The sequence below is a fragment of the Alligator mississippiensis genome, chromosome 4 (assembly GCF_030867095.1).
Source record: "Alligator mississippiensis isolate rAllMis1 chromosome 4, rAllMis1, whole genome shotgun sequence".
In the NCBI taxonomy this organism is placed as follows: domain Eukaryota; kingdom Metazoa; phylum Chordata; order Crocodylia; family Alligatoridae; genus Alligator; species Alligator mississippiensis.
In genome coordinates, this window is record NC_081827.1 from 134,814,524 (window position 1) to 134,841,999 (window position 27,476).

The 27,476-nt window shown below is 43.7% G+C and overlaps 1 protein-coding gene across 3 annotated transcripts in view; it reads left to right on the forward strand.

Annotated features, from left to right (window-relative positions):
- Positions 1-27,232, forward strand: part of FBLN1 (fibulin 1) — a 123,608-nt gene extending 96,376 nt beyond the window's left edge. For 2 of the 3 annotated variants that reach the window (XM_014606326.3, XM_019482268.2), the window contains exon 17: positions 26,091-27,232. In XM_014606326.3, the coding sequence (XP_014461812.1) occupies positions 26,091-26,230 (140 nt within the window). In that variant the 3' untranslated portion in view covers positions 26,231-27,232. Of the gene's footprint in view, positions 1-23,014; positions 23,213-26,090 lie in introns of all 3 variants that reach the window. The other variant, XR_009461863.1, reaches the window with a different exon arrangement.
- Positions 27,233-27,476: the final 244 nt, after the last annotated feature.

Genomic DNA, 27,476 nt, shown 5'->3' on the forward strand with positions numbered 1-27,476 from the left:
TTGAATTATGTCCTTTACACAAACAGCATGGTATTTTCTATTAATTTTTAAGCAATGTGCTAATGCCTAGCAGCTTAGATTATGTAAATGAACAGATGTGGTCCAGTCTGGAGCTTTATGCATTAAAAAGTACACTGGCTGCATGTTGATTCTCTTCTCATTTATGCCAGTACACATCAATAGTTGCTCCACTGAAAGTAATGGAATCGCACAGAAATAAGTGATATCAGGGAATGTACCTTTGCCACTGAGTCATGGTGTGGCTTCAGCACTGTGAGGCACTCAGCTCCTGTTTGTAAAGCATTCAGGGTCCATTTCATCTGAGGGCCTTGAAGTGCAAAAAATGTTTATTAATTAATCATCATCTGCTGCTACTGAGTTTATATGTCTGCTGCTGTGACCTGTTCCTGCAAGAGCTTCTACAGCTCATAAAAACTATATAGAGAAGATAATAGGCTCTAGGCAAATCATAAATTTTTCCCAACATGATGCCCAGATGCCATGCCTCACTTCAATAAAAAACCCATTATATTTAGAAGGGTTAAATGTGGTGTATTGACCCTTTACTTCAATCTTATTTGGAGAATTTGGTCAAGGATTAGCACACATTATGATTTAGAAAGCTTCATTCTTCAGAAATTCTTCTAACAATACCTACAGAGCTGTTGTCCCTTAGGTGATGACTGACTGGCTGTGTAAGGGCTTTCACATCAAATCCTCAAGATTAGATGCCTTCTATTCCTTGGTAAATGAAATCACACAGCCATGTCGTGCTGTGTGCCCTAATGTGGCTTGTAGCCAAGAAATGCTTCGGGTTACAATACTTAATTGCCTTGGTGACCTGGATATCCTACTGTATTGGAGGTTAGCTGAAACTGAATAACATGGTGCAGAGGTAGGGAGAACCAAATGTTAATACAGGAAGAGCTAAGTTTCACTCACAAATCTGGAAATTGCACACAGATACTTAGGTACTGTAGTAAAGGACATCAATAATATATATGACATTTCAAATTAAACAAGAGGAGCATTGTTTTTCATTATGTTCCATGGAGTTAGATGTACTTACTTAAACATACAATCTTGAAATTTTCCACAGCTTTTTGTAGCAGCTCAAGAACTAAGGGTAGGTACAGATGTTACACTAATGCACTTTAAGCATGCAGAAAGTGCTTTACAGCTATAACAGAACAGATGTTCATAATAAAGTGCTTTAAAAATGGCAGATCCCACTCTAAGTTAACTCTGGATGGATGTGTACTAAGCTAAAGCACTTTCTGTTATGGCGCTTTATCAAACATCTGCGCCAGATCCCGCTGAGGGTTAACTTAGACTGTGACTGTCACCATCCTAGGTGACATTGTGCAGGGCTGCTCTAGCCTTGGGCAGAATTTGTTTGCTCTGCCCATGAACCAGATTGGCTCTATCCCCTCGCATGTTATTGACCAAAGTCAGTAACAGCCTATGGTCCTAGTCCTATGTACAACCTGCCTGGGGGATTGGGGGGAAGGGGGGTTTCTGTTTCTGCAGCCTTCCAAGCCCTGCAGTGTGACACAGCTCAGCCAGCAGGGTGCTACAAGGGAAGGAATTCAGGGTCTCTTTCCTGGCAGCTACTGCCAGAGTGGCTCCTCTCCCCAGTCCTGGCCCCCTGCCAGCTGGTGACTTTCAGCAGCAGCTGACAGGAGAGAGGAGGTGAAGGGATGCCCTGCTGTGAGGGCCTCCCCACAGCTTGCTGGTACAATAGTCGGGTGTGGGGCAGGTCCATGTGACACAGGGGCTCCCTCCCCTCCCCCCACCAGCCACAGTTCCCAGCATGGTGAAAAGCCAAAGCAGCCCTGCACTGCATGTTTCTGGCTTCAGCAACCAGTTTGCTTGGGCAGGGGTTAATAGAGCCCCCCCCTCCCCTCCTCCAGGTTTTCACTGTAGCCAGGGAAGGAACGGAGCCCCCCTGCCGCAAGGTCCCCCACAACAGCTTGCTTGCTTAGCAGTCATTGGGGCTCACCCAGGTCCACTCAGCATTTCTTCCTTTCCCCCCACCCAGCCCCAGTTTCTGGTGCATCAAAATGCAAGGCTGGGCAACTCTGCTGCAGCTACTGGCTGATGATGCCAAGAGGCTGGGGCAGGGTGAAAGGGTGCATCCCCAACTGCAAAGGTCTCCCAACTGCTTGCTAGCTTGGGTCTTGGGGTGAGGGGGGGCTGGGCCTGCACACTGTCTCCCTCCACCCTGGCCTCAGTTCCCTGCATGGGAAAATGCTAGGTGAGCCCCTCCTGCAGCTGTTGCTGTCAAGAGTCCCCCTATTTCAGGCACTGAGCCTGGCCCCCCAAAGACCCCAACTAACAAGCTGGGGGCAGGGGGCTCTGTTTCTCCCAACCCAACCTCTTGACAGCAGCAGACAGCAATTGCAGGAAGTGCAGCCTGTCCCAGCACTTTACTGCACTGGGACCTGGGGCCACAAGGGGAGCACCCCCACTGTGACGATATGGCCTGGCCCGGCCCCCCATAAAAACCTGGGAGGTGTGTGGGAGCATCCCCCACCTGCTGGCCTTAGTCAGTACAGGCAGGCACCCAACTCCCTGCACCGAACAGCACATGTCTGTTGGGTTGGAACATGCCATAACTTATAGCAATTTAAGTAAAGTGCCATAGTTAGAGTGCTTTCCACCAGGGCTTTTTGAACATCTGTACTTAGCAGAATTACAACAAAACCCCAAAAGAAAACAGAAGAATTAATCAAAAAACTAGAACCAAGGGTTTAAAATATAAATGCTGTGAAATATTTGTGTGTTCAGGAAGGTATGTAATTCTCATTAAAGAATGAGAGATCTTGATGTTATCAGATGTGAAATCCTTTCCAAGGTATTAGTCCCGAGGCAAACCAAAGTTCTAAAAGCTGTTTAGGTTTGCCAAAAACAAGATAAGGGTGCATCTTTCTGAAATTACTAGGTAAACTGTGTAAAGCTTGCAATGTATGTAAACTAGCCAAACCTCACTAGAATCAAAAGGTTGTTTTGCGTTATTTTATAATACGTAGGTTACATGTGATCTAATATGACAGATACAGCTTGGAAAATATTTAGCATTAGCTTTTAGCCAAAATGGTATAAATTCCACACCACCTATTTCTGTTGAAAAATTGCAATTTTTTTTTGCAATTAGAGCTTTTCAAAGGCTCCCAAGTGTTAATAAGACTAACTTTTCAGGAACAACGGAAGTGTGGCATTTATAAAAAGTTACATCCCAAATTCTTAACTCATTGAATTCAGCCAGCTAGTAAGATTATTTTTGAAAATCAAGAATTTGCCTAAGCATGACATCTTTATGGTCATTTTTTTCTGAATCAATAAAGTGAATTCTTTCTGACTAGAAATTGTTAATACTATATAATATATTTTCACAACTTTAGGAACTGTTCTACTGCAACCTTTGGAAGAGTTTAGATAAAAGTATTTGATCAGACTTGAAAATTTCATTTATAAATAATTAATAAAGGGTTAATAATAGATTAATAGATGTACGTATGAGTTGTGCATGGTGATAAGCATAGAAGCCATGGTTATATGCCACTTGCCTTTTGTCAATAGCATTTTATACCAATTAGTTAGACATTTATTATACCTATATTAACTATTTATAAACAGAACTTTCATTTAAAGTGTAACCATGTATTTCTCTCAGAGACTACACAGTTACTAAATGTAGACTATTGATTCTTAACTGGGGTGCCTTCAGATCATTTCAAGGACATCTTGGGGTGCCAGACAACGGTAACACTGTTAGGCTTACAAACATAATTTGCCAGATGAACCCAGACATTTCAAATAGAAATCCATAGTTATGGTCTTTCTGAGTTATTTTCAATAAAAAAATGCTACTATTCTTTATTATTGTTCTGTGGTTAAAAAAAAAAGTGAAAACTAAGAGTTGGCATTTTCCAAGGGGTATCTCAAGTCATGGTGCTTTGAACCTAAAAGGGTTGGAACAATTGTTCCAGACCTTCAGAAACAAGGAAATTAACTGTAGTGGTGGCAATCTGTGAAAAAGGTGATCACCCCAGAAAGTATGAGCCAGAGCAATTGCTATGGAATTGCTATGGAATCACACAGACGTAAAAGTGTAGCAAAATCATTCTGACTTTAGCTCCGTTTTATATGTGGACTCAGTTGGGGGAATTTAACTCACTCATCTTGCTACAGGATCCTTCAGACATAACATTTTCAGTGCTACAGTTGTTGCACATTTCCAATCAGCAGTTTCCCTTCCGCTTAAAAACCAACTAAACCATACATTTGTCTATACCCTAAGGTACACTGCTTTCCAAGTCTACTCACTGTTCGTGATTGTGCCTAAAGGTACAATCTGTCTTGTCAGGATATAGGCATTTCCCAAATTCTGGTACTATCTGCTTTTTCCAAAGACTTAACACAATCTTCAAGTTTTTTTATCGTGAAAAGTCTAAATGATCCATTTCATTTTCTTGTCATTTAAATGGAATTTATCTACATTTCCCTTGAATGTCCTTTAGAAAATGAAATATCTTAAAGTAATTATCACTGCAGGCATCAAACCAGAAACACAAAATAGCTTAGCAGATAACATTAATCCTTGAGGTACCACATTTGACATGCATAGATATGGTTAAAGGAGTCAGACAATTCATTAATCAAAGCACAAAACACTGAAATACAGCATTGTGAATTAGGCCTTCATTCATGTGGCCTGGTGTATTCTGAATATTTCAAAAAATAATGAGACTTGGAGGACTTCTGTAGATAGCTAGATATAGTAGCACAGAGTCCATGTTCACATGAACTTGGCTCTTAGAAAGGTCTCTGAACCATAAATATCTGTGGTATCTTGCTTTCCTGGTCCTACAAGAGGTAACAGCTATAGGTACGGATCTACCTAAGTTTTGGTGAGTAAAAGGGATTTTACAGGCTGCTCATGGTGTGTGGAGCCGATTCTGCTGCCTTCTTGTGGTGAGCCCTCCCTTCACCACTGATTAGCCAAGAGTACTTCCTGTCATGCAGCCCTGCCCCTCACCACTAATTGGCCAAGAGTGCTGTCAATTGTGTGGCCACACCCCTTACCTCTGATTGACTGCTCCCCTTTGTGCTAGCAGCTTCCCCCCTCAGTGGGCTGCAAGTATTTGATTTTTAGTGAGTTTTATTTTTGATTTTGCATATTTTGCAGACAATGCCCATTTCTGTGCTTTCTATGAAAACATGAATTAAGTAGGTCCCTAGCTAAAGGTTCTTTGCTATTTCATAGCTTGAGCTAGGGGGCATTATCTAAGGAATCCTGAGCAGGACTGCAGATATAAGACAAGGTGGTTTTTTTTACTCATGCTGATTGGGCAGGCTGGGGGAGCTTGTTGATTTGAGTCAATACAGTAATTAGGATGTAATAATATGGAAAAGTTGCTTTGACGAGATCAGTACTATAAAACCGATTATAATTCTGTTTAAAGACTATTCTGTTGAGTTCCCTGAATGTCAACTGCTAAAACAGGGTATTAAGTGAAATAGTAACAACTATTGCATCATGAAGGGAATTGAGGTTGGTTGGTTCTAACCCAGACAAAAAGAAGTCAGAAGTATCATTGTAGGGAGAGATAACTGGAACAGTAGGATTCCATAGTCAAATTCAGTCTTTAAATTTAACACATTTACTTGTCAGATGACATACATTTTGATGACTTTTCTGAATGAGGGGGTTACTTACTTTTTCAGAGAAAACAATTAAATATGTCTATGTACAAAGCTAGCCCTCACAGTCTCAGTTCTTATAGCTCCTGTAGCTAAGTGATTACACTCCCCAGGCACTCCACTCTTCTACCTCTATCCCACTTTCACACACGCGCGTGCACACACACACACACACACACACACACACACACACACACACACACACACACACACAACTATCCAATCTCAATGGTAAATAAGAGGATAAGAAGAGTTATTGCCCTCTGTAACTTCCCGTGCCTTTCTCCCAAGCGTTACACATGTGGACTCTTTAAGAATCTCGCCGTGGCTTCTTGAGCTGCGTGGCCAGGCTAGTGGGAGTGGCCTCAGGTCGGATCCCTAGGGGTCTCGTCTGCCACGTCTTTGATGACAGGGGGTTTTAAATCAGGAGGACGATGTCTAGTCCTGTCCCCCTGCTTCTTTCTCTTGGCCTTCCTCGTGATCGCCTCTTCTTGGGGCTCCACCTTCTCTACACCCCACCTAATGCCAACATAATGATGTTGCTTGTCGGGGCTGATGTTTGGGCCCTCCCCGGCACTCGGTCCCTTGGGGCTGCAGTTGTTGACCACCGGTGTAGTTAATGCCAAGCACTCTGCACGGTCCCTCTCTGCTCTCTGGTCTATGCAGAGCCAGGTTCTACCTGGGCCGCTGTCTCCCTTTACGCGTCGCTGATTCCCTGATTTTGGTACCTGCTGCTGGTTGTTTGGTTAAGGGTCCCATCCTCACTGCATCTGTCGTCATCCCAGTTGCTGTAGCTACTTGCTGTGGCCCACGACGGGTCCACCAGTGGCTCCTTGGGCCCACACTGGCCTGGTATTCCCTCCATGCTCCCTTCCTGAGGGAGCCACCAAGCTTCCTCCTGCTCCGTGCCATCTGGCTGCTCTGACCCTTCTGGGCCAGTCGGGGACACTCTTTCCGGTCCCCCTGGCTCCCTTCTGGGTGAGTCTTTTCTGCCGGCTCTGGCTGCCTGCCCAGCCAATTGCCCTTGGCACACTTTTATAAAGCGTGCCCAGGCGGACACGGGAGCTGTTCTCAGCTCCTCCTGGCTCCGCTGCAGGTTTTTTCTTTGATCTTCGACCGCGACGGCTCCAGCCGCCGCAGTTTCACTTTCACCGCAAACAGCTGTCAGCGCAGCATCCCGCCGCCTCTCCCCTTCTCCCAGTAAGTTTTCCTTATATCCTCATTCATCTTCTAATTCACACTTAGAGAAATTAATGGATCAATCTTGATCAACCGAATGTTTTCTTCGTCTGATGTTTCACTGACTGTTTAACAATCTTTCCCTATGTGGCTTCTGACCATCAGGTAGGCTGGGTAGGCAATTGGGTCAATGTTGAGGAATATGTGGTGCAATAACTGAGATGCAGGAATGTGTGACAGGGCTGCTAATGTGTGTGTGGCTCTTCTATGAAATGCATAATGCGTTGTCAGCCCTGAGCACAGGAAGCACTACTGAAGTATGGAGAGCACTAATGCCAGTTTTGGTGTCAGGGCTATGGATACCAAGCCAAATAACTTTTCCCCCTACATTTTTAACCAGCTCCCTATCACCCCTGACTTCTTTGGATGTGATCAGAACTAGCAGCTGAAGTCCCTTGACTAAGTCTGCCCGCTGAAAAGCTTCCAAAAATTCACTAGAGGGAAGCCACTACCATTGTGTGACTGTTAGCTTTGCCTGTTTGCCAACATTAACTAAAGTTCTCACTCTGTCTTTATGGTGTCTTTACATAGTGAAAACGACCACTGGCAAATGTGCTTAAGGACCCATATGTCATCCAACAACAGTCAGTGTAACAATATGCATTCTCAATGTATGCTGCGCTCCAACTGATTGCTTTTCATCTCATAGTTTATATTATACTGAAGGTGAGATCCCCTACCCACTCTATATAGTAAAAAAGAACAAGTCTGGATTATGGTGTTTGTTAGTTTAACATATTCAGAAATTAGTTTATTCTTCTTTTCACCTCATTTCTTTTTTCTTCTCCTTTAGTACTTCCATAATTCCATGCTAGTTTATCTCAAATAGATTTCTAAGCACCAGTGAGTTGTGACATTCAACAATATAACAGAAACTATAGGCATTTTTTGTCAAAACAGGCCCTTAATCTTCAGCAAAACTTGGTTACTGTCAGTGGACTAGATTAGTGACATCATGTAAAATGAAGCATGACATTTTATTCTAGTCAAGAAGTTGCACTTCCAGAGGATTTGATGGAGAACAAAAGGATCCTTCTTTCTATTAGGTTACCAGATGAGAGAAAACAGCTGCAAAGTGGAAAAAAAAGTAGAAATGATTTCTACTTTTATTCTTATTGGTTGGTGCTCTGTGACCACAGCAAATGATTGCCTTAGAACAGCAACAGCAATTGGCAGTCATGTATACAAGGAACAGTGTATACCACAGCATTTAACAAATGCTGAGAGAAGAGCAGGCTTTATAGAAATTATCAATACAAAGTTTGTTGACATGAATGTTAGTTGAGATGGATGGAAACTTTAGGTAAGTTTTGTGGAGATTAATCGTATACTTTTGGTAAATTCTGCTTAATTTTGTTCTTCTTGTGTCATAGTTTCATAGTAGCTAGGGTCAGGAGGGACCTGAACAGATCATCTAGCCTGACCCCCTGCCACAGGCAGGAATGAATGCTGGGTTCACAAGACCCCAGACAGGTGATCGTCCAACCGCCTCTTGAATTTGCCCAAGGCAGGGGCAAGGACCACTTCCCTGGGAAGTTGGTTCCAGATTTTGGCTACTCTTAACTGTAAAATATTGCCTTCTGATCTCTAACCTAAACCTATTCTCCATCAACTTTATTACCATTGTTCCTTGAGAAGTATAAGGACATATGTCTTGGGTTTGAATGACACTAGTGTAACCAATTTATATACAGAAAAAATAAATATACAAAAATACAATAACAATAGTTAATAATAAAACTAACAATTTAGATAAAATTTACAACTACAACATTAGGTGAATAATTCCAGCACACTGGGTGGTCCCACTTATGTTAAACAAGCTCAATAATTAAATTTACTTTGTTATAACCCTTTAAAACAGTTTCCCCCTATAGACCAATTGATTTCCTTCTGGTCACAATCCACTTCCCATAACAATAAACAGCAACACAGCTATAACTCTGATCCACCACTGGATGGCAGAGTTGAGGCTTCTGCTGCTCCAATGGTTTCCTTTAATCCTTCCTGGTAACACAGTGAAATGGGCTCTGAATAGCTGGTGCGTGTAACAGGCTACCTTTTGTTTCCTTTAAGCAGTTTTCTTCTGGAGATGCACTTACTGCAAACACTAGTGATTAGGTGTCCCTCACACACCCATGCTGGTTTTTCTCTCAGCCCATTCCCTCTTGGGGCTGTCTCCCAGCACATCCACCCCCAGGCAGAGGTTTCCCTCTGCAGGTCTTTGTGGCTGAAGCCTTCTGAGCTCGAATTTCATCCCAGCATCTCAGTCAGACAACTGATCACCTGGTTCTTAACCCTTTAAGGGCTCTGCTGCTTTTCCCAGCCCTAGCAAGCCTACTAGCCTTGCTTACTAACCCCTCTCCACTCTTTCCCTGGCACCTGTGTCCCTGGTTGCACAGCTCCGAAGCCAGTGGGGAATCAGCTTCCCACAGGATAACACAGGCTCTCCCTGTCCTGATGCCTGCTTCCTGGGCAAGTTTCATCTCAGTCTCCCCTGGCTTGGACTGTGTCTGTGCTCCCTCTCTCCAGGGCTGGAGTCTGCTTCTCCCAGATTCTCTTCTTGTTTTCCTGTTGTTTCCTTTCTCTTTTCCTTCCCTCATCTTTTATGGCTCAGTAGCAGCCAGTCAGAGCCCCTAGTTTGCAATGTGGGCTCTGGTCACAATTCAAACGCTTCTATAAAAAACATGCACTGTGCACTGCATACCCTCCTATCTGGTAAAGCTTATATACCCTCTGCAAAGTTTTGCTGCCCTTCTCTTGCAGAGCTCTTAAGCACAGCCCACCTACTTGGTTGCAGCCAGGCAAGATTTGCAGCTGTTACACTACTGTCATTCAAACCCAAGACATATATGTCCTTATACTTCTCTTTCTTCTCCAAAAGAGAAGAGAAGAACAGAAATTACCCCCTTAGTAGGCTTCAAATAATCTCTTCTCAGGGTTTATGAAAATGAGCTTCTTGCTGTGCTTTACCCTCTGCCAATGAACTGGGATGCTAACTTTTCTCTAGAGCAAATTCTAGCACAGCTTTTTGCTTATGAAGGAAGAATCACCATAGGACAAGTCCACCGTAGGTATAGTTCCTACTGGCATCCTGGTTAGTGGGGGAAATTGAAAGAAGAAAAATCAGATTATATTAACAATCTTTTATAGAAACAGGATGTTGGTTGCCATGGTCCCTTTGCTTTACCTGTGGCAGGTTAGGGAATTACGTCTTATGGTGTGTCAGGGTTGATGGTAGTTTTACAAAAAGTTTAGCTTCTGGATATGTATAGGATGGTTTGGATAGGGATGATCCTGCCTCAGGTAGGGGGTTGGACTAGATGATTTATGGAGGTCCATTGCAGACCTACTTCTCTATGATTCTGTGATGCTAAGATAAAAAAAAAATTAGAAATGTTAAATATTTGAAAATGCTCCTAAAATGCAATGGCCAGTGATTTTAACTGTATGACTGAAGTACTCAGGTCTTGATACTGAGACTGCAGCAAAGCTCAAAAGGAGCTGCTGGTCACTTCAGCAAGCATAGGATCAAGTCTATATGTAGTGGTGATTACTATAGCTTGCTTTTTCAGATAAATGTGCAGTTCCATTGCCCATTTTTTTTCATTGGGTAATTGAGGTCAACAGAGAGAGAGGATGGATTGGCAATTAGAAATATGATCCTCAGACAGGGTGTCACAAGATCCTTTTAAGGGTACTGCATAGGACCTCAGTGAAATTAACACTGTTAGGTGTGCAAACACCTGTGTGTGTGCCAGGCTGTGGCCTCAAACCAGGGGCCTCATTCCACCTAGATCAGCCTCTTGCATTTGTCTGCCACCTACCCAACAGACTAGTCAGGCAATGCAAAGCTAGCAAGAAACCTCCATCCAGGCCTAGCTATCCACCCACTTCCTGCCAGTAGAATGGCCAGCCATGGTCAACTGACCCTTCACTCTTTCCTATATAAACCCCTTACCCAAAAAAGTGTCTGGGCAACAGGGTTAACTTCTACTCTGACTGCTTTGCTGTTCCTTAGGGCTTGTGCTTCTGGCTGATCTCCACTCAATCTCCTGGCTACCCAACCCAGGTTGTCCACTGACTCCGTGCTCAGTCGGATCCTTCAGCTTAGCTACTCAGCTCATCTGTAGACCCTGCTCTCCACTTAATCTCCTGGCTACCCGACAAGGCTTGCTCTCTGACTCCATGCTCCTCTTGACCCTCTGGCTTCCTGACTTGGCTTGTTCTAGGCCATTCTGAGACTAACCTCCTAACTTCCTGACCCAGCCTGTACTTGGATTCTGCTCTCTCCACCCAGCTTTGATCAGTCCCTCAAACCCCAAGTAACCACCAGACCTGGCCACTCAAGACCTGGTTACTCAGACCCTGAGATTTCCAACAAGAATCTATGGTATCAAAAGCATTCTGACCTGTTATAGGCTTTCTGAGTTCTTTGCAACTGAAGAATTGCTCTGTTATTTTTTTCTATAGTCTACAAAAGAGTAAAAGCTATGAGCTGGCATTTTTCAAGCAATACCTTGAGTCTGTAAAGGTTGAGAACCCTTTGGTTAGGAGACCTGCTCCAGGATTCAGGGGATCTGGGTTCAGAGCTTCCTGTGTGATATGCTTTTTAAGGGGGGGAATGTGCATGTATATAGAGGACAGCAAGTTGAGGCCCTACTGTTTCTTGGCTCTGATTACAGACACTTTTCTAATACAAAGGATGAAGGATGTATAACCATGCAGAGAGAAAGTAACCACCAAAACTAAGGTGACACTGTGATATTCAAATTTAACCAAAATATGTACATGATAAATAGGAACAATTAATGACTGGATAAATCATTTGTTTAAAAGGTAGACAAATAAATAAATAAATACTCATTGTTATTCTTTAACCTGTCTTTATATAGTCATGTTGGCCTACATTTAATGACCCTTGCCTGAAAGGAGTCTGGATTTCTTAGAGCCAAATGCTAATGTAATTGTCGCAGGGCACCTCGGTGCCTGCTCCTAGAGAGGAGAAACTGCCAGGGAGAGAGCCCTGGCAGACCCTAATGAGCGCAGCTGCAGGTTGCCGGAGCAACTAAGGGGAGCCAGCTGCCTGTAGGGGGCAGGGCCTGGCCCTTATAAAGCCCAGGGCCGAAGCCAGGCTGGCAGTTCTCTGCCAGCAGCCAGAGAAGCAGGAGCTCATCGGGGATTCACAAGGGAGTGTGAGGCCCCAGCGCCAGTGAGGGCGCAGTCTAGCGCCAGGAGGGCGCATCATTCTTACAGCGCCAGTGAAGGCGCAGTTTACGCGCCAGTGCAGGAGCAACTGGTGGCAAGGAGCGCAACCAGTGGGTTGCGGGCGCAACCAGTGGGTTGCGGACGGGGAATAGAGACCCCGGGTGTGTGCGGGGTACGTAGACCCCAGCCCCAGAGAGAGGGGCGATTTTATCAGGGAGCCCGAGGTTGGCACGGCGAGCCCCAAAGGGGGGAGCGCCATATTGATCTATTGAGGAGCCCGAGGTGGGCACGGCGAGCCCCAAAGAGGGGGAGCGCCATATTAGGGAGCCCAGGACGGGCGCAGCAGATGCCAGCAAGGGCATCACTTGCGGGGTGGATAGACCCCAGCCCCAGGGAGGGGTGATTACTGAGGAGCCCTAGAGAGGGGCCATACTGAGGAGCCCGAGAGGAGCGATATTTAAGAAGCCCAGAACGGGCGGGGCGGACCTGGTAATAGGCCTGCACTGCAGGGAAACCCAGGACAGGGGCAGGGTGCCACGGTGGACCCCGACGGAAGGGGTTAGTGGCACAGCGTCCCAGAGAAGGGCAAGGTGCTGCAGTTGCCCCCAAGAGGACGGGGAGTAGCAGCGCGGTGAGCCCGTATCAGAGAGGGTAGTAGTGCGGTGGGCCCAAAAGACCAGTGGCCAGAGAGGACGTCCCAGAGGGGACTAGCCGAGTATAGAGAAGGCCCAGAGTGGGCTGGACGAGAGTCCCAGTGAGAGGCTGGGTACTAGAGAGAGCCCAGAGTGGGCTAGACTATAGAGGAGGCCTGGGAAGCGGGGGTGTTGACACACCAACGTCTATTACATCTGCGAGGCTTGGGGCGTGGTATTAGGGGCTGGTAGGAGCCACGCATAGCCCATAAGGCTAGGGTGTCCGGGGAACACCCACCATAGTGGGAGACCCCCAGGGGGTCCAGGAACACACGGGGACGGAGGTCCCGAGTAGCCGTGCCCAGGGAGTCATAGGCAGCCTCCCTATTACATTTTCCAACAAGACGTGGCAGGCAAGAATAAGAGGGTGCCTTGGGCCGGCCTTGACACGGAGTGAGGGACCTCGAGGAGATCACGGCCCTCCGAGAGGACTCCGCCGTGACAGTAATATAGTCTTAGAATCTATAGGTTATAGACCTGAATGAGTTAATGTAATAATAAAAGAATCTCTGAAGTTCGAGATGGAACTTACTAGCAAATCAGCTGCATAATACAAAAATACAAGCAGAAACCAGACATGGAGGGTGAACTGCCCAAGGGTCTAACATTTTTCAGGAGGGGAAATGTAATTATATCTTAGTTATGAACAAGCCAAGGAATACCTGCAGCTCCTGATTACAGTAATAGTAATTCTGATGAGAGTATCTGGAGGATTAACAATACCAACACCACTGTTTTATCCAGAATTCTGTTAAGTAATATTTCAGTATTTCAGTATGAGTTGCTCTAGGGTTGTTATTTGTACGGTACTGATTTGAAAATGAGCATTATGAATTATTTATATTAGTGCCATCAGTATGTGGACTTTACGAGACAAGTTGTTAAGTTGTTTATAATATAGACAGAATCAAGGTACAAATAAAGAGGAGAGAAAGGGAACAGCATGAAGATAAAGTCATTGAGCATTCTTACTAATGGAGAATCTCTTGCTAATTCCATACATATACTAGTTCACTTATTTATATGAGAGGAACTGAAAAATTTAAGGGGTAAAGCACCGGATAGATTGTTAGTGGTGAAAAGCCAGATGGAAGTAAGCATCTAGAAGGGATCAGTGGAGGAGAAATAGTCTGCTTGGTATGGTAAAAGAGACTGTTGCAGTTGTAGGGAATTTCCTAAAAATAAAATAGAATTGCTAGAGTGAAAAGGAGTGTTGGTAGGGCCTTTAACAATAATGTCCTCTTGTCAGGTAATAGCCTAATCTATAAAAGTACAATATTGTCCTAATGTGATTTGTGTGTGCTATAGCTCAGGAGATGTGGGGAGTGATTGGCTGGCAATTGTAGATGTGGCATCCCCCTTCACAAAAATGTACTTGGCCAACACCAGTGTTCTTGATAGAAATAGAATGAGGTCTATTGACACCAGCCATTCACTCACTGACATCACAAAAGCTGTTTCCTCTTCACTGATTCACTGTATTTTACCCATGGGCCTAGTTTTAACCTGTCTGTATGGCTATAGCTTTTTGCAGTTCGGAATATATAAATTGCTTTTTATTTATGTTACCAAACTTTCACGGATAATCAGCTTGCATTGAGATGTTAATCTCAAAAAGCATGCTCTTTAGTTGTGAATGTAAATGAACTAAAATATTTTATGGAACTCAAATGTGGCTAAATATTCCAGATTCAAGTTAATGTTAATGCCTGACTTTTGTGACTGGTTGTTGCATGAGCCCAGGTCAATAACCTTGCTATACCTTATGATGACAGCATTTTGCACTGGCTGTCTACTCCACTGTAGGTTTTGCTATGGAGTCACTCTAAACAGTCTTTTATTGGAGTGGCATGTCCTTCTGTTTGGAGTGGCTGTGGATGCCAAGTACTGTGGAGCTGGGGACTGCTATATTTATCTGACTATGGACAGATTGCTTTGCAGGCTGTGTAGTAGGTTTGTCTGCCTTACAATCCAGCCTATATTGCTGGAGTGGCATTTCACACATAGAGAATAAAATTTCAGCACCTCTTAAATTAGTGGCAGAACTTTTACTGGTGTTATAGGAGCAGGATTTCATCTGGAATGTTTGGCTGATTAAACACGACTTTATCTCTGATTTCTGGGAGCAGAGATAATATTATAAAAATCAGTATACAGGTTTGGCAAATTGAAGGTTCCCTCTGCCAATACAGCACTGCAAACAGTGGATACTTAGGATCAAAAGACCACTTTGTCTCAAGGGAAACTCTGAAATGTCATCTCAGACAATGAGGTTCAGCTGTATAAAGCAGTAGCAAAAAGTGAGCTGTAAGTGAATTCACCATATGTTGTGACCATAACACTAAGAGCATTTCCACTTTGCAGACCACTCCATTGGCCTTCCCATAATGAATAGCCTAATCCTGAGTGAGATGCTCTTGGGGCTCTTTAGGGTGTAGCTACTTCTTTACAGACTTCGGTGATATCCACAGAATGTAACCCAGAAAAAGGGAATTAAATACTTGAAAGTGTGTGCCTCTTAGCAATTTCATGCAAGAAGCCTGGGGCATGGCAATACATGGGTTTATGAAGACTGACTTGCACTGTAGTTAATACAGGATATGGGCCTATTAACCTATGCAATTGTATCTGATTTCCCCATCCCCCCCCCCCCCCCCCCGCCCCACCCCAAGGGGTTCTACATGGCAAACTTTCGTATTTCAGAAAGGAGGGACTGTGCGGCCCATCTCTTAGTCATATAGACTCGGCCACCTTTCCATATGTAGAACTGCTTCTGTCTTGTTCACAGAAAGTTCTGTGTGGTGGCAGCATCTGGGAGCGCTTTATTTGGTTTTTCAAACCATTTTCAGAGTAACAGAGTAGTTAGTTTTATTGGCATACTGTAGCAGTAGCTCATGAGGCAGCTTGGGCCACTGTGAGAATGCTGGGCCAGATCCTGATCTCCATTACTCTTACGCTATTTCTGAGTGTCTGCATTGCTACCAAAGAATGATACTGAATTTACACTGGAATAAGGAAGATTAGAAACAGGCTGCTTAATTATTACATTTCCTGACTTCTGAGTATGTTTAAAATTGTAACCTTTATGTTACTCTAAAGTGTGTTTTTATTCTTAATATTAATAATCAGCTAAAAATGCTGAGAGTTGCCAAACCACAAATCTTTCATTTGCCAAAATGCATAGTGAAACAATATGTATGGGAAGCAGTGCAGTGACTGATAAATCTACTTAATTTAAAAACAGTTGTAAGTTCTATACGTGGCATCTTGGAGTGAATTCTCTGATGAAAGCTATTGCAGCAGTGATTGATGATAATAGTCAAATATGTGTATATTAAATAGTTCAGCAAATTGTTTCTGGCATAGTTATTCATCCTTATGCAAAGTAGGCATTGGGGTACTGTACTTATGGTTGCATATATGGGGAGAATTCTGATTCACTGGCTCATTGCACAGGTGTAAGTGAACACAGAAAGCAGAGGTCTATGGACAATTGGCCACTTATGAAGTTCTAAGAAAAAGATTGTATGTTACGGCTTATGATCTGTAGCAGTTTCTTTGAAAGAAATTTCCTTTTTGTAGCAGAATTACTGGAATTTGGATAAAAGAATAGTTGTTGGCCTCCAAGGCCACATAATAAGGACTTCACACCCTTGTTCCATGGCTGTCATCTGTTTGTTGAAGGAAAAGGATAAATTATTCTGCATGTCACTTAACACCAAGAAGAAAATGGAAGCCCTTGATGAGTAGCTGTTACCAGTAGCTATACAGCAGGTATCCCTGGTACACAAGTGCGTAGAGTGTATTATTTTACAATTAATTGGGTTTTTTGACACAGAATATAGTAAGGTGGAACATCAGGGAAATCGATCTGGAAATCAGAGGTCAAGTAGCTACAGTTTCATCTGTCACTTAAAGGAAGCCTGTTCAAGTACTTCGTTCTGTGTATTTGGTGGCTAGGAGTGGAGGGAAGTGACTGTTCACTTTTATTTCTGTTTTGTTATTATGGCAGGGCACATAATGCATAGTATAGGAAAGATCTCATTCTTTTTAGCTATACAACTCTAACTAGGCTGTTAATTTTTATTTTTATATGTCCATAGAGTACCAAATTCCAGCCAAGGTCAACAGCCAATCTCAAAAGAGAATTGCTAATAAGTGCATTATTCATCCCTTAATCAGTTATTAGCAGAGATCCTGGTTTACTCTGTTAAAAAAAAATCTAAATTCTCTGATTAAAAACCCCCAAATCTGTATTTTTCCATGATTAAAATGAAATACCACTATATATATATATATATATATATATAAGTATCAGTTGAACACAATGTTTTATTGATATATTTACATTTTTAAAGCAATTTGGAAGCCTATCAGTGCCTCAATCATTATAATAAAATACGTTCTAATATAGTTTGGCACTTGATTTTGGGTTTTTTTATCATGGAAACTCAGAGGTCCTCTTGCCCCCTTTGTGGACCAGGATGTGGGTCCAACTGTGGCTGATCCTTTGATATAAATGCCTGAAGTCACTCATAAGGTTTCTCATTAGAGAACAAAAATGCCATAAAGCTGAGGGTTATGTACCTTCCTTGGCACTTCTGGGAGACTTTGGGGAAAAAAAAGTCTTGTGGAGCACTGGAGTGCTTTATCTCCAGTGTTGCAGGCAATATGAATATGTGAAGGAACACACAAGCTCTTCCATTTATCATCTTGTTTCCATGAGGTTTGGGGGTAGATTGAGTGCACCCTGTGGCCGCACATGCTGCTAGTCAACATAGCTGTTGTGAGCTAGGATGCTAGGAAAGTGTTGGCAGGGGTACTCAGGGCTGGGGCTGGTGTGTCTCACAGAATATCAGATATGAGCCCTGTATGTCTTTGGGGGGCAGAGCAAACTCCTTGGGTGTGTGTTTTGGGGTCTGTGTGTGTGAGGCAGGGGAGCCTGGGGGGGGGTATAGGGAGGAGGGCAGGGGGCTGTGATAGGAGTATGGGGGGGGTGGAAGGTCAGGGACCCCTGAAAGGGGCATGTGTGTAGGAGGGGAGGGCAGGGGGCATGGGGGTGGGATAGGGTGGGGCAGGGAGACCTAATGGGGATGTATAGGAGAGGCAGGGATCCCTGAGTGGCATGTTGGGGGGGATGAGGTGGGGGGGGGAGGCAGGGGCACCTAAAGGGATGTGGGGGGACAGGGCCCCCTGAGAGGGGTATGTAAGGGTGGTAGGGGCTGCTGAAAGGGGTGTGTAGGGGGGTTGGGGCCCCTGAAGGTTGTTCTGTGGGGACCCTGAGGGGGGTGTGGGGACAGGGAGCCCTGAGGGAAGTGTGGAGGGGAGGGCAGGGGCCCCTGAGGGGTGTGGCTGGGTGTTGGTCCCCTCCTTCATGGGGTAGGGATAGGGTGGCCATTCATCTGGTTTTATAAAGGACAGTTCAGTTTGTGGTCCTCTGTCCTCTATTGATATGAAACCGGACACCTTTATGTCTGTCCTGTCCCCCCAGTCCTGCTGCTGACACCTCTGTGGCTGCCTGCAGGAGCTCCCTGCTCACTGCTGCCATGCCCTCACTGCCGACACCACCACTGCTGCCTGCAAGAGCTTGCCGTGCCTCCCCCCCAGCCTCAGGAGGCATGCAACGTTCATGGTGGTGGGGACTGTTGCACTAAAAGCAACTGTCCTCTATTCTTGAGGTACCTCAATGGCCACCCTTGGTAGGGACTGTGCTTGGGGGCCCAAAGGCCTATGGGGGGACTGGGCTGCTCAGCCCCTTGATGTGGGGGAGTGGGGTGGGGCCTGTCCATGCTAGTTGCTGCTGTCTGTACCACAGGTTTGGGCCCTGCCTGAGCCAGGTAATACTGAGCCAGGGCTTGGGTGTTAAGACCCAGCCCCAGCTCCGCTCTGAAGTAAGGGACAGGGTGATTGCTCAGGCCCACACTCCCCACCTCCCCCCACAGCCCTGGTAGTGTCACCTGCACACCAGCCTGCAGACAGCTGTTTGCAAAAGGGGAAACCTGCCATTTCCTGCTTCAAAGGGGAAAATCTGCATTTTTCTATGGGAAATGGAAAACATGGATCCCTGGTTATTAGTCTTGATTTTTAAAACAGCTTCAAAATATCCACACAAAAAGAATTGATACAGTGTACACAGTGCATTTTATATTTTAAAGTAAACTTTAATTTCTTGTATCCTTTACCAAGGTTTTATAAGGATGGGATGGTTTAGTCAGGAATGATCCTGACTTGAGCAGGGGGCTGGACAAGGTGACCTGAGCTCTGCTTTCCTATGATCCTAAGAATGAATCAGAAGAGAAAATAAGAAATGCATTTTGCAGTTGCATTATGTTATCACTATAATGTTCAGAGATGTTCCATACTGTAGTATAAGCAGCCTTAGACATGACTGTATCACTGAACAAATCACAATCCAACTTTGGGAGCAAATTTATTGAAGATGTCAAATTTAAAATGTCCATTAAGTAATAAATGATTATTAAATAGGAACAGCAACTCTTATCTATTGGTGACAAAGCAAGAAGGAAATGAATTGGGTCAAAATCATCTGAAAGTATCTGAATTCAATATTTCATATTCACATGGTTGTAGGTAGAAGATAATGTCCACAGTCATGACACGCATTGCTATTAAAACCCTCCTACCACAGAGGGAGGGGAATTCCAGAGAGACTCTTCTGGGTTTTTTTCAGTACAACTTCTGCCAACAGAAATCATTGTTACAAGGTGCAGGATTCTGGCCAAGAGGACTAAAAATATAAATTGTAGGGAGAAAGGATGCTTTAAAAGAAGTGTATTCATTAAATATGGCAAGCGAAATGAATGTGGTGAAAAGTTTGCTATTTTACTGCATGCTGAAGATATTAGTCAGTATTTAAATAGGACAAAACTGTAATATCATCACAGCATTAGAAAAAAGGTGCTGACAGCCTACATAAGCAAACGTTTATCTCTACCATCAGATCTTAAGCCAATGTGTTCTTAGAGAACTGCTGTAAGAATTATTTTGGAATTCCATAAAGACTGTTGTGCTACATGCTTTTGAAACATAACCCCTGAGATCTAAAATGAATATATCTCAAATAATCCTTTGTTCAATTATATATTTCCTACCAAATAAAATGCCACTGTCAAACAAGTCAGATGTCAGAAGACAGTATCTAAAAGGAGGGATCTAAACCAAATTCCTAATGCTTACCAGTTAATTTTGGATTTATATGTCGTTGACCTGTCGTTCAAGTACTAATAATACAGTAGCTGCCTTCTGTCTTGGAAACTAACATATTTGCTTCTGTGTACTGATATTGGGTTAAGGCTGAATCCTGTACTCACTGAAATAAAAAGCAAAGCTTGCCTTCACATTCCTGGTGTAGGGTTAGGCCCAGGGATACTAGTTTTGTAGTCGTCCAGTTTGGCCACAGGGGTTGCCCAAGCAGAACAAATTGCATGCTTGAGGCCTTAAAACATACACATAAATTCTCTGTATCATTTCTTTCTTCGCTGTTATGTTCCAATGTAGATGTGGTCATGGCTACTCTACGGTGACAGTGAAAATTAGAGAAAACATGAAGCTATAACAAAATAGAATACCGTATTTGGTCAAATAGAAGACAACCATGATTATAAGACAACCCCTCCAATAACTAGTTTCTATATTTGGAAAATTTATGAATCTGTTATAATTTGTCAGCTGTAGAATCTAATTATTGGAAGTTTGCTTTGACTTTGTCCCCCTTCCACTGCTACAGCAGGGAGAATAAATCTAGGCCCATTTGCTTTCTGCTTCTCCCCCACCTTTTTCCTCTAGCAGCCCTTTCCCCCTCACCTTCCTATCAGACTCTGCTCTCCCTGAGTACATAGAAGTTACAAGAAAATTTGAAAACAATAAACTTGAAATTAAACATGGCTCTACCAATTTGCATATAGTATCTATATGTTTTGTTCATCCACAATTGATGCATGTTACTTTTTTTTTTTTAAACTGCAGCAAATTTTAGCACAGGTACTCCATAAACATGCTTTTTAGCAGTACTTTGGCACCTACTTACATGAAGTAGTACTACATGAGATGCTGACTGCACAGTTACTGCATAGTCATTTAGTACTTGCATACCCAAGTACTAAATGACTGTGCAGTAACTGGTGTTACTATGCAGTAGTGTCCCCACATGGCTTTCTGGTGACCCTGACTGCACAGTAGCATATTACTACTGTGTGGTAGCTTCATGTCACAGTTCATGCCCCACAATACTGCTATGCAGTACTAATCAGTCCTAATGACCTACTGTGTAGTAGTACAAGCAGTAAGTAAATAGCTGGCTGTACTTTAAAGAAGCCTTAATGAGACTGCAGGAACAAACTGTCCTGATGTGCAGGAAGACTAGCAAGTATGGCAGAAGACCAGCTGGGCTTAGCAGGGAACTCTTCAGTAAACTAAATCACAAAAAGGAAGCTTATAAGAAGTGGAAACTTGGACAAACAACTAGGGAGGAGTATAAAAGTATTGCTCAGACATGCAGAGATGAAGTCAGGAAGGTCAAAACACAATTGGAGCTGCAGCTAGCAAGGGATGTGAAGGGTAACAAGATTTCTACAACAAGAAGAAAATCAGGGAAAGTGTGGGTCTCTTACTGAACGGGGGAGGCAACCCAGTGACAGAGGATGCAGAAAAGGCTGAAGTACTTAATGCCTTTTTCACCTCAGTCTTCACAGGCAAGGTGAGGTCCCAGACTACTGTACCTGGCAACACAGTCTTGGAAGGAGCTGAGTAGCCAACAGTGGTGAAAGAACAGGTTAGAGACTGTTTAAAAAAGCTGGAGTTATACAAGTCCATGGGGCCAGATGGGATGCACCCAAGGATTCTGAGGGAGTTGGCTTATGTGATTGCACAGCTGCTAACCATCATCTTTGAAAACTCATGGTGATCGGGAGAGGCCCCGGATGTTTGGAAAAGGGCAAGCATAGTGCCCGTATTTAAGAAAGGGAAAAAGGAGGATCCAGGCAAGTACAGACTGGTCAGCCTCACTTTAGTATCTGGAAAAATCATGGAGCAGATCTTCAAGGAATCCATTCCTATGCACTTGGAGAAGAAGGTGATTAGGAACAGTCAGCATGGATTCACAAGGGGCAAGTCATGACTGAGCAACCTGATTGCCTTCTATGATGAGGTGACTGGCTCTGTGGATGCAGGGAGACTGGTGGATGTAGTGTACCTTGATTTTAGCAAGGCTTTTGATATGGTCTTCTGAAACATTCTTGCAGGAAAGCTAAGGATGTATGGGCTGGATGAATGGTGGATAGAAAACTGGCCTGGAGCATTGGGCTTAGAGGGTAGTAATCAATGGTTTAATGTCTAGTTGGCAGCTGATATCAAGTGGAGTGCCCCAGGGGTTTGTCCTGGGGTCAGTTTTGTGTTCAATATCTTTATCAGCAACCTGGAAGATGAGATAGCGTGCACCCTTAGCAAGTTGGCAGATGACACCAAGCTGGGGGGAGTAGTAGATATGCTGGAGGATAGGGCTAGAATTCATAGAATCATAGAATTGAAGGACTGGAAGGGACCTGCAAGATCATCAAGTCCGGTCCCCTGCCATAGGCAGAAAATTATTGGGCTCAGACAAGCTCAACAAGGTGCTTGTCCATCCTCATCTTGAACACCTCCAAGGATGGTGACTGCACCACCTTTGCTGGGAGTGTGTTCCAGATTCTGGTGACCCTTACATAGAAAACATTTTTTCTTATGTCCAGCCTGAATTTTTACCCTCTATTAGCTTATGCCCATTGGTTCTTGTCCTTCCTTGAGACCCTTGAGACCCTTCCTGAAGAACTGGTCCTGTAGATCTTGATGCTTGCCCCTGATGTACTTGTATGCAGCTATCAAGCCACCTCTTAGCCTTCTCTTATGCAGACTGAACAGGCCCAGTTCCCAGAGGCTCTCCTCATAGGGCCTATCCTCCATGCTCCTAATCATATGGGCAGCCCTTCTTTGTACCCTCTCAAGTTTATCCACATCCTTCTTGAAGTGAAGTGCCCAGAACTGGAGCAATGCTGAATAGAGAGGGAGGAGCACCTCCCTGGAACTATTGGCAAGACATTGGCTGATGCAAGCCAAGGTTCTATTTGCCCTTCTGGCAACCTCATCTCACTGTTGGCTTGTGTTCATCTTCCCAGGTCTTGTTCAGATGCTGTGCCAGCCAGTGGACCACCACCCATCATGTAGTTATGGTGAAGGTTCTTCCTATGCAGATCAAGAACCCTGCACTTCTCCCTGTTAATCCTCATCTGATTCCATTCAGTTTATAAATCCAGTCTGTCAAGGTCGTCCTGGATCTTTGCCCTATTCAGTGATGTGCCTGTAATTCCTCACAGGTTGGTACCATCTGCAGACTTAATCACTGAACTTTCCACTACCCCATCCAAGTAATTAATAAATATGTTAAAGAGCATGGGTCCAAGCATCAATTCCTGGGGGACATAACTAGAGATGGCCCTCCAGGATGAGGCTCTCCCATCAATTACAATGCTTTGGGATCAGTCTTTGGAGTGACCTAGACAAAGTGGAGGTCAAAAGAAATCTCATGAGGTTCAACAAGGACAAATGGAAAGACCTGCACTTAGGACAGAACAATTCCATGCATCAGTACAGGCTGGGGGCTGACTGACTGGGAAGCAGCTCTGCAGAAAATGGCCTGGGGGTTACAGTGGGTAATAAGCTGAATATGAGCCAACAGTGTGCCTTTGTTGCCAAGAAAGATAACAGCATACTGTGCTGCGTTGGAAGGAGTGTTGCCCTCAGGTCAAGGGAAGTAATTATTCCCCTCTGTTCATCTGTGGTGAGGCCACATCTGGAATAGTGTGTTTAGTTTGTCACTGTTGGCACTGGATTTATGGCCCAGATACCTTGTTCTGGGCAGACCCAAATCTTCAGGCGGACTATGACTTCTGCATTCGATAATACACAAATTTTATTGATACACAGTAATATCAGATATCAGCTATTTCTGATCAGATATCAGATCAGAAGTAATAATCTGATATCAGCTGTGGAAGTAAAGAGGAAGTCAAAATGTATTTAACGTAGAGCTCACTGTAACTTGTACAAGAGTTGGTGGTGAGGGGGGACTGTGCTCAGTAGACACTATTGTATATCTTATTCAGATAGACTGCATTAAACTATTTTTGTGGTAGAGTCCGATTGGCATTGAAAGCCTGATCTATGCCTTAAAGACAGAAAAAGGGATCAAAAGAGCATCAGTGTGTAAAGAGTGGAGGAGATGAAAGAGAAAGTAGAGGAAGAGGAAGCAAAGAAGATAGAAGAGATAGAGGAGCTTAAGGGAAGTGGAGAAGTGTTTAAAAACATTTAAAAGAGGGAAATCAACAGGAACAGATGGCTTGCCTATGGAATTTTATGGGAAGTTTTGGGGATGTGTAGGGAAGGCTATAACAGAAGTGTTTGAGAAAACAGCAGAAACAGGAGAAGCAGTGAAAGATTTTACAAGAGGTGTTGTGATCTTACTCTTCGAACAAATGGGAGAAGGAACTCCTGAAAAACGAGGCCAATTACACTCCTTAATATTGACTTTAAATTAATAGCCAAGACACTGGCTTTGAGGATGAGGAAAAGCCTCAAAAAGATTTTACATGAAGACCAAGTGTGTGCAGTACCAGGTAGAAGTATCTATGAACCAATCAGTGATCAGAGATACACTGTCCCAATCAAGGAAAGGAAAATAAACACAGTTATAGCAGAGTGGATCAGGATGATGAACAGATCCAAGGAGATGATACTTCCCCTCTATTGGGTGCTGGTCAGACCGCAGTTGGAATACTGTGTGCAATTCTGGGCGCCGCACTTCAAGAGGGATGTGGATAACCTGGAGAGGGTCCAGAGAAGGGCCACTCGTATGGTTAAGGGCTTGCGGGCCAAACCCTACGAGGAGAGACTAGAGAACCTGGACCTTTTCAGCCTCCGCAAGAGAAGGTTGAGAGGCGACCTTGTGGCTGCCTATAAGTTCATCATGGGGACACAGAAGGGAATTGGTGAGGTTTTATTCAGGAAAGCGCCCCTGCCCCCAGCCCTGCTAGTGGCCCTTGCCTGCAACCCACAGCCCCTGCTCCCCCAGCCCTGCTGGAGGGGGCCCCCAGCTGCCAGTGCTATAGGGCCAAGGACCCGGTTCGCAGCAGTGGCGACTGCTGCAGCAGAGCAAAGCCCAGCTCCCCCTCCCTGCTGCAGCACTGTGTTGCCCTGGCGACGCATCCCTTGCCTGCATGGGAGCAGTAACAGGCACAACCCCATTGCTAAGAGCTTGGTTTTTCTGTGGGAAGTTGATGAATGTTGTTTAAGTGTTCAATATATGTAGTTGATAGTTCTTGGTATGTAGGTGTTTCTATGCTATGAAATTTTGGTAAAACAAGGATGCTCAATATGTGTAGCTTTGTAACCGTAGGGTGATAAGTATGTTTTTAATAACATTTGTAATATATGGTTCTAATTAGCATCTCAGCCTTTTATGGCTTAAATGTTAGCCTTCTATGGCTAAGATCAAACCCCTCTAGGCCAGGGATTGGCAACCTACATCCCATAGGCCAGCCATCTAGTGGCTGCCTCTGTCAGCTGCCACCTCCAGGCCAAGAAGGTACAAGCTTTGTTAATTTGGTCCACTGGGCTTGTCTACACACTCAATTAATATGCTTTAGGTAATGCATATTAAACCTAGTACCTCCATTTTGAGGTACTAGAGAAAAGTGCATTAGCTAAAGAGCATTTTTTTTGGTGATGTTTTAATGCAGTGGTTCTCAACCTTTGGTACCTTACGTACTCCCTGCCAATTGATGCAGCAAAAGCAAAACCAGAAGTCCCACTGTGGCACTTCCGGTTTCACTGCCGTGAGCAGAGTCCCACTTTTTCTACCGCGGCCTGGGACAAAGCAGCCCGCATGCTGGGGAGTGAAAGCTTCAGTGCACTGGACATGGTGGGAGGAGCAGTGGCTGGAATTTCTGGCCCAAGCAGGCAAAGATCAAAACGCAGCACCTGCGTACCCCCTGCCCATGTCTCGTGTACCCCAGGGGTACGCATACCACGGGTTGAGAAACACTGCTTTAATGCACATTAAAGTAGGCTAATGCTCATTAAAGCGCATATGTAGACATGCCTACTGTTAGCCAAGGGTTGATCTAAGTTACAGGTCATCTCTCACCATTTGGATTTGTATAGTGATCTCAGTGATTTGTTTTGTTTTTACTACAGGTGTTGTTCGTCAGGTGAAGCCCATTGTTGGACCTTTCCATGCTATCCTGAAACTGGAGATGAACTACGTCATGGGTGGGGTTGTCTCTCATCGTAATATTGTCAATGTGCACATCTTTGTCTCTGAATACTGGTTCTGAGAGAGCTTTTCCAATCCCAAACAAGCAGACTGCTCCATAGGAAAACATTACCACAAGTTATTATGTTATATGCCTGTTTGTAAAATGTATTAGTGTTTGTTTTAATATTGGTTTATAGGTTAATTAAGACAAATACAAAGTTATGTTGACTAGAAGTAGGATGGAGCAAATTAAATGAGCCTGATTTAGTTGTGTATAAATAAGTAGTGTGTAAAAGTGCTCAACTGCCTAACAATTTAAAAAATGGTCCAAATGTTTGGGCAAATTACAGCTTTTGCTCCTTTACCAGATAACCCCGGGCTATATAATGTGTGAGGGAAATGGACTCTTCAGGGGCTGATATGATGAATACAAAGTTCCTTTGAAGGAAAAAAAGAGTGAAAAGTGATTAAGGATTTTGCCTCAATTTGAGATATCTTAAAGGGAACATGAAACATCCATACTCCAGCTCCTTTTGGGTAACTCTAGCTGGGTACCCAAAATCACTCGCCACTTTTGAAAATCTTGACTTCAAGATTTGAAAAAAGCTGTTTTACTGCAGTTACAATAGGAAATGAAAAAAGAATAAAGGTAGCAAGTGGAAAACAAGAGCCAGTGCAGCTATCAGATAAAATACTTACATTTTTCAGATTATCAGATAAAATAGACTATAAAATGAAGTATGTTGGATTCAACTTAACCAAATACCTCCAACAAAAATTAACCTGCTACACAGATACAGCATATTGTCTGCATGCCAGACTTAAATATATGCAACAATACATTACATTCCTTGATAGATACCTCTAGGCTGTTAGAAGGTCAAGCACAGTACAATATTTTACTTGATGAAGAAACTAGCTTATTAGGCTGTAAACTTTTTGTGTGTCAGACCAAAGCATATCCAATAATACAATGAAACTCTCTTGAGTTTCCTCAACCTCTTTGAAGGTTGAATTTCCTCAGCATCAAAGTAGTGTCTTTTTTAATTACAAAAGTGAAAATAAATAGCTCCGTGTTTCAGTTTCTTGTATTCTGTTGCATGTTATGGTGGGAAAATGTCTGCTTATCTAAGCAATCATATATAAAATTAAGTACATGTATTTGTTATATATGGCACCCATTGATATTGTGCTAGCTCATTCCCCCATTAGCCAGAGACATTTTCATCTTCTTTAGATGTAGGTTTTTTATCCAAAGCTTATTGAGGTCAATAGGAATTTTTTCACTGACTCCAACAAGCTTTGCATAAGACTGAGTAAGAGAA